Source organism: Gordionus sp. m RMFG-2023, chromosome 4 (genome assembly GCF_954871325.1).
Source record: "Gordionus sp. m RMFG-2023 chromosome 4, tfGorSpeb1-WG-v2, whole genome shotgun sequence".
In the NCBI taxonomy this organism is placed as follows: Eukaryota; Metazoa; Nematomorpha; class Gordioida; order Chordodea; family Parachordodidae; genus Gordionus; species Gordionus sp. m RMFG-2023.
Window position 1 is genome coordinate 15,789,545 of NC_088778.1, and position 8,750 is coordinate 15,798,294.

At 27.7% G+C, this 8,750-nt stretch overlaps 2 protein-coding genes across 2 annotated transcripts; both read right to left on the reverse strand.

Moving 5' to 3' along the window:
* Positions 1 to 369: 369 nt before the first annotated feature.
* LOC135928664 (CCHC-type zinc finger nucleic acid binding protein-like) lies at positions 370 to 702 on the reverse strand. The gene has a single exon (XM_065465120.1). The coding sequence runs from the start codon at positions 700 to 702 to the stop codon at positions 370 to 372; it is 333 nt and encodes a 110-aa protein (XP_065321192.1).
* A 1,950-nt stretch (positions 703 to 2,652) lies between these two features.
* LOC135928665 (dnaJ homolog subfamily A member 2-like) lies at positions 2,653 to 3,032 on the reverse strand. Its single transcript, XM_065465121.1, has 3 exons — positions 2,964 to 3,032; positions 2,860 to 2,919; positions 2,653 to 2,817 (listed from the first exon to the last, which is right to left on the reverse strand). The coding sequence occupies exons 1-3, from the start codon at positions 3,030 to 3,032 to the stop codon at positions 2,653 to 2,655; spliced, it is 294 nt and encodes a 97-aa protein (XP_065321193.1).
* Positions 3,033 to 8,750: the final 5,718 nt, after the last annotated feature.

Consider the following 8,750-nt stretch of genomic DNA (forward strand, 5'->3'; position numbering starts at 1 on the left):
TACTATCCATAAGTCCAAAATCTCCACTCTATTCTCTAATACCACCTTTAACTCCACCCTTCCCATCACTGCGACTTCTGATCCATCCAGACGGATCTTGATGTCCTCCCGTCTAATTATCCATTCGGACCAAATACTCTGATATTTCTCATATCCCATCACGGATATGGCTGCCCCGGTATCAAATAACATGGATACCATATTTCCATTCAAATTTATCCAAACTCTAGGGCAAGGATCATGTATCCTTTCCTCTTGTATCATATTTATGCCCTTTGATTCCCAATCTTTCTCACTATAATCTGATCTTTCCATCTCTTTCGCCCAAAGCCCCCCGACCTCTGTGGCATGCTCTTTGCCATCATATAGTCACAAATACTCGCAATCTCTCGCACCATGTCCTTCCTTCCAGCATCGGAAACAGATTCTATTCTGCTCTTTATTCACAGCCAAAAATGGTATTTCTACCTCTTTATTTTTTTTACTTTTAATAATTCTAACATTTGGAGTACTTTGCCCCATGTCCCTCTGTGGAAAACCGCCTCTAGTATTGAAATTACCCACATTGCATTCCTCCCTATTGTGACCAAATCGGTCACAACCTGCACATCGTAGTTTATCACGTCTTCCTGGACAAAACGGGGCTATATGTCCATATTTTCTACATTCAAAACATTTTGTTTCTTGGCAATCTCTGACCATATGTCCCTGTCATACGCAATTATAACAATTCATTCTCCCCCTTACTCTAGAATCAAAGTTGGGTCTCATTTCTCCTCTCCTTCCCTGAGAATTTTCTCTAGGTCCCCTATATGTCCCCAATCTCTGATTAGTATATGCATCTCTCCTTTCAGGCCTATAGGTTAATTTATCTACTTCGCTATCCGTCCACCCATTAATTATCTCATGCACCGGGAACCATGTTACCTTTCCCATAACATCTTCTTCTCCATTATGTCCTTCTATCGTCAATGTCTGCCCCTTTATTCTCACACTTCGACTCCTTCTCAACTTTCTTCCCCATATTAAGCTACACATCCATATTACTAATATAACCAATGTCCCAAAAATATTATACTGTATTTCCCAGTATTTTACAAATTTTAAACTTTTCATTCCGACGTTATAAAAAATTTATAATTAATTTCAAAATAAAAATTTTGGTTATTTGTAATGTCAATAGATACGATATTATTAAGAGTGTAAACAATCCAATGATACACATGTACATCTACAGTTAATAAGTCTAAAGATACGACAAAAATTTGGGAAAATTTTGTGTAACAGATTCACAACTGGTAAAATTCGGACAGCACTTCCGTACGATAAGATTTTTTTTTTTTTCAAATTTTGTGTAACAGATTCACTACTGGTAAAATTCGGACAGCACTTCCGTACGATAAGAGTTTTTTTACTTTTTAGAGAAGAGAAAGAGAAAAAAAAATGGACAGCACTTACGTCCAATTTAGCCACTCTGTGTATTTATTTTTTTTAAAAAAAAAATGTGTTTTACAATCCTTTAACACTTTTCCTAGATATTTTACCGTTGATGTAGACGATGTAAAATTTGCTCGTAGTTTCAAATATCCCTATATGATATTTTACCGTTGATGTAGACGATGTAAAATTCACTCGTAGTCTCAAATATCCCTCTATGATATTTTACCGTAGATGTAGATGATGAAGACACTGTAAATTAACTCGAAGACTCAAATATCACTATATGATATTTTACCGTAGATGTAGATGATGAAGACGCTGTAAATTCACTCGAAGACTCAAATATCACTATATGATATTTTACCGTAGATGTAGATGATGAAGACGCTGTAAATTCACTCGAAGACTCAAATATCACTATATGATATTTTACCGTAGATGTAGACGATGAAGACGATGTAAAATTCACTCGAAGACTCAAACGACAACCGCATTAACCAGGTTGTTTTGTGTAAACACGGCACCAATTTCAAAGTTCTAATGGCTAGAAACTTTCAACTTGGTAGTTCTTATTATTTTAAAATACAGTCTTTATTTTTTTTTTACCTTTTCAAAACAAATGATTTTACAATATAACGTCTTTATTTTCTTTTTTTTCAAAGGAAATTTTTTTAAAAAAATATATAATTATAATAATGACAATTTTTTAACCTTTTTCAGGTTTTTATATCTGATTATTATTATTTTTTTTTTTTATAATAAATATTAAAAATATTTATGATAATGGTCACGATTAGTGTTGTTAAATGGCTCATTTTGAGCTGATTTTTAAAAACGGCTAACTCAATATTTCGTCCAGAAAAATATTACGCAAGCCTCAAGATTTTGCTCATAGAAGGAACAAAGGTCTAGGCATATATTATCGAAATCTCGAGGCTTAGGCAATATTTTCCTGGCTAAAATATTGAGTTAGCCGTTTTAAAAAATCGGCTCAAAATGAGCCGTTTAACAACACTAGTCACGATGAGTTCGCGAAACTTTAAAAAAAAATATTAAAAACAAAACTCCAAAAAAAATATTTCATGACTCACACAAAAAAAAAATAATATTAATTATGATTAATAAATAAAAATATTTACAACAACTATCTCTCAAAATTATTATTTATATATTAAAAACATTAAAATGCTAAAAAAAAAATTGTGGGAGAAATTAAAAAATTGTAGGAGCTTTTTGTGGGAGATTTCTAATTGTGGGAGTTTTGTGGGAGTGAGATGAGGAAACACCTTCCTGTAATCCTTGGAGACCATGAGTGTCATAAACTTCTCTTTTATTTGGGTCAGTCAATACTTCGTACGCAAATGAAAGTTCTTTAAACTAGTCATTAATGAGAAAATATTTTTAATAAATATTTTATACTTTATCGCCATGATGAGGATTTTTATCTGGATGGTATTCCTTGGCTAATTTTCTATAATGCTTTTATCATTAATAAAGATTTAAATCTATTTATTAAAATATACCTTTTTAATCTCATTTTTTGAAGCATTTTTGTTAACACCAAGAATATCATATAACTTTGTATCGGTCATGTTCTGGAAATTTTTTTAAAAAATTGTGGGAGACTCCCACTGATGGGGGGAGACATGGCAACCCTGTTCATGAGTATTATTATTCGCCATAGGATTTAGAAATCGATAAAAATATATAAGAAAATCAACTTCTTCAGTGATATAAATAATTAGATATATTAATTCACATGTGTTAGAGAATAAATGAATGTACAAAAATATTGACATGATAATTTAATAAATCCTTATGGCCATTTTAAAAAGCACTCTATACCCTCTATACTCAAAAAAATAATATAATAAATGTATTAACACTTTTAAGTTAGGTCCAATTTTTTACCCGCTGAAAAAAATAAAATTTGAAATGATAATTAGTGAAGAATTACACATGAAAGGTATTACCTCTTTATTTATAAGGAAAAGGTATTATTATCATAATTGCTTTCTTTATATTTATGAATGGTAAGCTCTATATTAACTTGTGGTAATGGAGGAGTAGTACATGTTAAAAATATTAATGGTACTAACATTAAATATGATTTAAACGAAAATCTTGTGGCATTAACAGTTTTAGTAAGATGTTAAATTAAAGAACTTTATATAGTTTTTATATAGAATGGAAATTTTTTAATTGCAAATGATAAAAATATAATAAATTCTTATAGTATAGAAAATGGAGAATTTCAAAAACAAATTGGCCTTTACAACTATAATATTAGTTATATGTGTCCAGATGAAATATTCAATTATATAATAGTTGGATTTAGGTTAGAGTGGATTAGTTATTTATCTCTATAATTGCTTTGTTTTACAGTGATTTTTCAATAAAGCAAATAAATGTTAAAACTCATTTGCATAAAGTTTTCGATGGGCATAAAGCTCCAATTTTATCTCTTGATTTGAGTTATGAATCAGAATTTTTAGTAATTATATAAATTATATAATTTATATTTATTTATTCAAAGGCTTCTTCAAGTTGTGATGGAACTGTAAAAATATGGGATTGTTTAAGTATGAATTGCACAAAAACCTTTAACATATTACCTAAATATAATAGTTTGAAGTAATTTTATTTTTTATCTTGTAAAATAAATAATAATAGGGTAGCAAAATCATTATGTCGATTAAACTGGGATCCTACTAATGAAGTTTGATTGATTTATCAAATATTTATTATCTTTATTAAATTTGGAAACCTACAGACCTGGATAAAAACTGGTCCAGTTAAATTTAAAAAAAACTTAGTCAAGCTCAAAGATATTTTTTTGTCCAACTCATTTTAAAGTTTGTTTTTTAAAAACCTATTTCCCTTTGTTTTTTGAAATAAATTCTATTTTGCCTATTCTTTGGTGTTGTTAAATGTTACTTTTAAAAGTAGCATACTATTGCCTATTTTAGAAAAAAAGTAGTGCCCCATTAGCTACTTTAAAAAGATGTAACAAATAGTTAAAGCTATTTTTTACATATCTCTATTTCCAGAAATAAAAAATATTGATATAAAAATATGACTACAATTTCAAATATATATATTTTTTATTAGATTTTAATATTAATATAATTTATATACTGTCATTCCCAAATCTAGAGCTATGATCGAAAGTATAAGTTTTGACTAAATAGTTGTTAAACACAATCACTTTAGAGGAATGCAGTATTAAATTAAACTTTTTTTAGATAAGAAAAATCATCAAGAATATTCATTTAAGTATTTTTTGTTTTAAAAAAATGTATCTAAAGGATTTTCAATAGTATTTTTATTAGAAGTGTACTGATACCACTTTTTGGAAGCCAATCCGATATTCCCAATATTAAATTGATATTGGACGATTACGGATCGAATATCATATCTTATTTTATATTCTGTAAAGATACCAATTAATTTTTAATATACTTTTTATTAGTATAATATCTATAATTTAACTATACCATAGCTTATGTCATTTAAATATATTACAATGATCAGTTATAGTTTATATTCAATTCAATTGCAATTTTAAAAGTATATAAAGTATTTTTATTGTTAAACCACTTTTATATAATAAGTAAAATTAATCTATATACATAATAAGTAATAAACAAATATATTATGAAATTTGAAATAAATATTTAAAAAATATTTAACATTAATATATTGAGGATTTCTTTTTAGAAATACCAAAATTTCCAATTTACCAGAAGTCAGCCTGCAGCGATAGTAATTGTCAATATTACCAGCTTCACTAAAAACAGATTCTAAAGAGATTATCGCACACTTTTATAAACAAAATTCACAAAAAATAACAATATGACAGAATGTTTATTAATTAATTATTATTATTAAAAAAATATACATAAAACGATTTTATTTATAAAAATAAATGATTTTAGATATAACTTTTTTTAAAAATTTTATAACATTTTATTTTGTTAAAGACGCCATTTTATATCGGATCGGATCGGAAAATTATATTAGCCGATAACCGATATTTTAAAATTGGTGAAATATCGGCCCGATCCGATAAAAAATATCGGTACATCCCTAATTATTATTTATTTCAAAAAAATCATCTATTCTAGGTGGCGTTTTTGATCTGGCGAGGGTCAGTCTAAAATTATAATAGTAATTCAAGTTGAGTTTTTAGTCAAAAAATTCGACTCAAAACTCAAGTCGAGTTTCACTTAAGTCATGAACTCAAGTCGCGACTCGAGTTATGAACTTGAATCTTAAACTCAATAAATAGTATATTAAATTTTATGAAACTCAATTACTTATATAAGTGTTATTTATTGGTTAATTGTGTAAAACCCAGATCCGTGGCTTAAGTCTAAAAATCGACTAAACTAGCAATGAGCACAAACCACAAGCACAACCAATATATTTTGAGTTGTTTTTTCTTGACCTTATTATGGAGGTATAATTATATGATTATTAGAGGTATCAATCGATAGCTGATTAGAACTATTGAATAATTAGCAAACCAAGCCCCACCTCTCTCAATTACTACGTAGACTAGGATCATTATCGGCACCAAATATTGATATGATAGATTGGTATCAAATAAGTCTAGTTCTACCTAAATATGGTGTATATAAGTTTGACTTGGGAGCGGGGGTAAAAAATAAATATGGTTACTCGTATAAAATTGTTGACCATCTTATTTCTCTTAATGGACATGTTTAGATCTTAACATTTTATTTTTAACTTTTGTACAATATTAAGAGAAAAATATCTGCTAGATTGCCAAATTAGGATTTAATTCGGGTTCAGGAATTTTAAACTCTATTTAACGGAAATTTTGTTAACATGAACTAATCGAAATTCCATAAATTAATATCCTTTGTTTGGAAATAAAGGATTTCTATTCTAAAAATTCTACAATTATATTTAAAAAAAAGATTAAAAAAAAATAATACATTTAAATTAATTCAATTCATTAGTCACAAATCAAATCACAATACACATTATTATTATGTTTCTTATTTTAATTTTGAATGAATTTAGCGCCTAGCTGGCACCACAAATTTTTTGTATATTTTTTAAAATTATTATTTTAGAAAATAAATAACCAATCTCTCCCCTTGTTTCTTTCTCCCAAAATAAATCTATCTTTTTTAAAATAAATTTTGGGCTATATTTTAAAAAGTTATAAAAAAGTAAAATTTTCTTGTTTTTTTCACCATTAACAATATTTATTTCTTTTAAAGTAATTATTTTTTATTTGTAAATAAATTTTTGATAATATTTTATTTTTCATAAAGATTTTTATTCTTATTTTTGAAAATAAGTGCAAATGATTTTGTTAAATATAAAAGAATACATTCTCAATATATAAAATCAATACATAAAATTATTGCAATTGTACAATATTGCGCAGAAATTAAAATTGCTGCACTTATGAAATCAGGCACCGATCATATTGTAAATATATATAAATAAGATTTAAAAGAATTAAGATAATATATAATCTTTAGGTTAATAAATCTCTCATTAACTTTGAGCAAATAAACAAGAATATCTTCTAGTTTAACCTGCCCTAATAGTTCTCGTTCAACTGACATAATTAAAAACGCTTGTAATTTTTCTTGGTCTATATTAGCATTTTTTATAATTTTTTAATTTATTAAATGTTCTCTCGCAATTAACCTCCGCAAATGACAAAATTAAAATATAATCATATGCCAAAAATAAATTAGTGTATACACTTTTGTGCATATTGTAACTTTTAATGATTTCATACACGCCTATTAAACACTTATTACATTTATTATCAAATCATATTGTCCATCTTCTTCATTTAACTCCTCATTTGTACATATGATATCGTCGTCCATTTCATTTAATTCTGCTATTAAATCTTTGAATATAATGGTAAATCAACACAATTCGTTACGTAATTTAACGCTCAATATATTTGCGAATTGTGTCTTTTTTCCAAGACATTTTCATAAATACCTTTACTATTTATTTCATCAAAATGCCTCATTTAAATTTTTTTAAGCGGTCACTCGCACTTTTTAAAATCAATTGTCACCTTTTTATGGTACTTCTTTATTGAAATTTTAATTTAACTTGTTTACAATATCTATTTTTACTCATTTGCTTTATAAAAATTTAAAAATAACGATTATGACAATTGTCACTTTTTTATGTTACATCATCACTGTTTAAAAAAATAACGATGAGCCATTCCATTAATAATAGTAAGTCAGAATATTATAATTTAAAGAAGCTTTAAATAACTTACCCGCCCATAATTCTATACTAAATGTTGTTATTATATTTAATGAAGTCAACCTTAAAAGCCTTTTGGTCGAAAAAATGATCTGGATATTGGGTCAGATGAAAAAAAAGCAACCCAAACAATAGATAGTCCTTTAAAAAACGACCCATATTTTAGATCGGATCAAATAAAATGACCACAACTTTGAGTTCAAGTCGTAAAAAACGACCCGATATTTGAGTCTGACTCGAAAAAACGACCCAACTATTCGTCTTCTAGTCGACTTAAATATATAACTCGTATAATGACTCAAGTTGGAAGTCTAAAGTTAAAAATAAAAAAACAAATGTTTTAATAATTAATACTAACTAATTTAAAATCTTCGTCCTTTAGTCGACTCTAGTTCATAGAATTATTCTTCCTTTAGTCGACTTAAGTTCATAGAACTATTCGTCCTCTCGTACTTAAAATATATTTCGTATTCACGACTCAAGTTGAAAGTCTAAAGTTAAAAAAAAACAGAACAAATGTTTTATTAGTTAATAATAGCTAATCAAGTTCATAGAACTATTCGTCCTCTAGTCGACTAAGTTCATAGAACTATTCGTCTGGTCGACTAAGTTCATAGAACTATTCGTCTGGTCGACTAAGTTTATAGAACTATTCGTCCTCTAGTCGACTAAGTTCATAGAACTATTCGTCCTCTGGTGGACTAAGTTTATAGAACTATTCGTCCTCTAGTAAGTTTATAGAACTATTCGTCCTCTAGTCGACTCAAGTTTATAGACTTGATTTCACGACTTGAGTTGGTCGATTTATTCGACTAATGACTAGAGACTCGACTTTTAACAACACTACCCATACGTTTATAATTGCAACAAAAATACCTGAAGATATTTGGCCTTAGTATTTTTATAATTATTTAATATTGAATTAATAAAATTTGCATTTTAATATTTTTTTGTTAAAAATATTATATAAGGGCTGGGGGAAATTAAAAAATTATTGGGGGCTTCGCCCCCAGACCCCATTTGGGGGG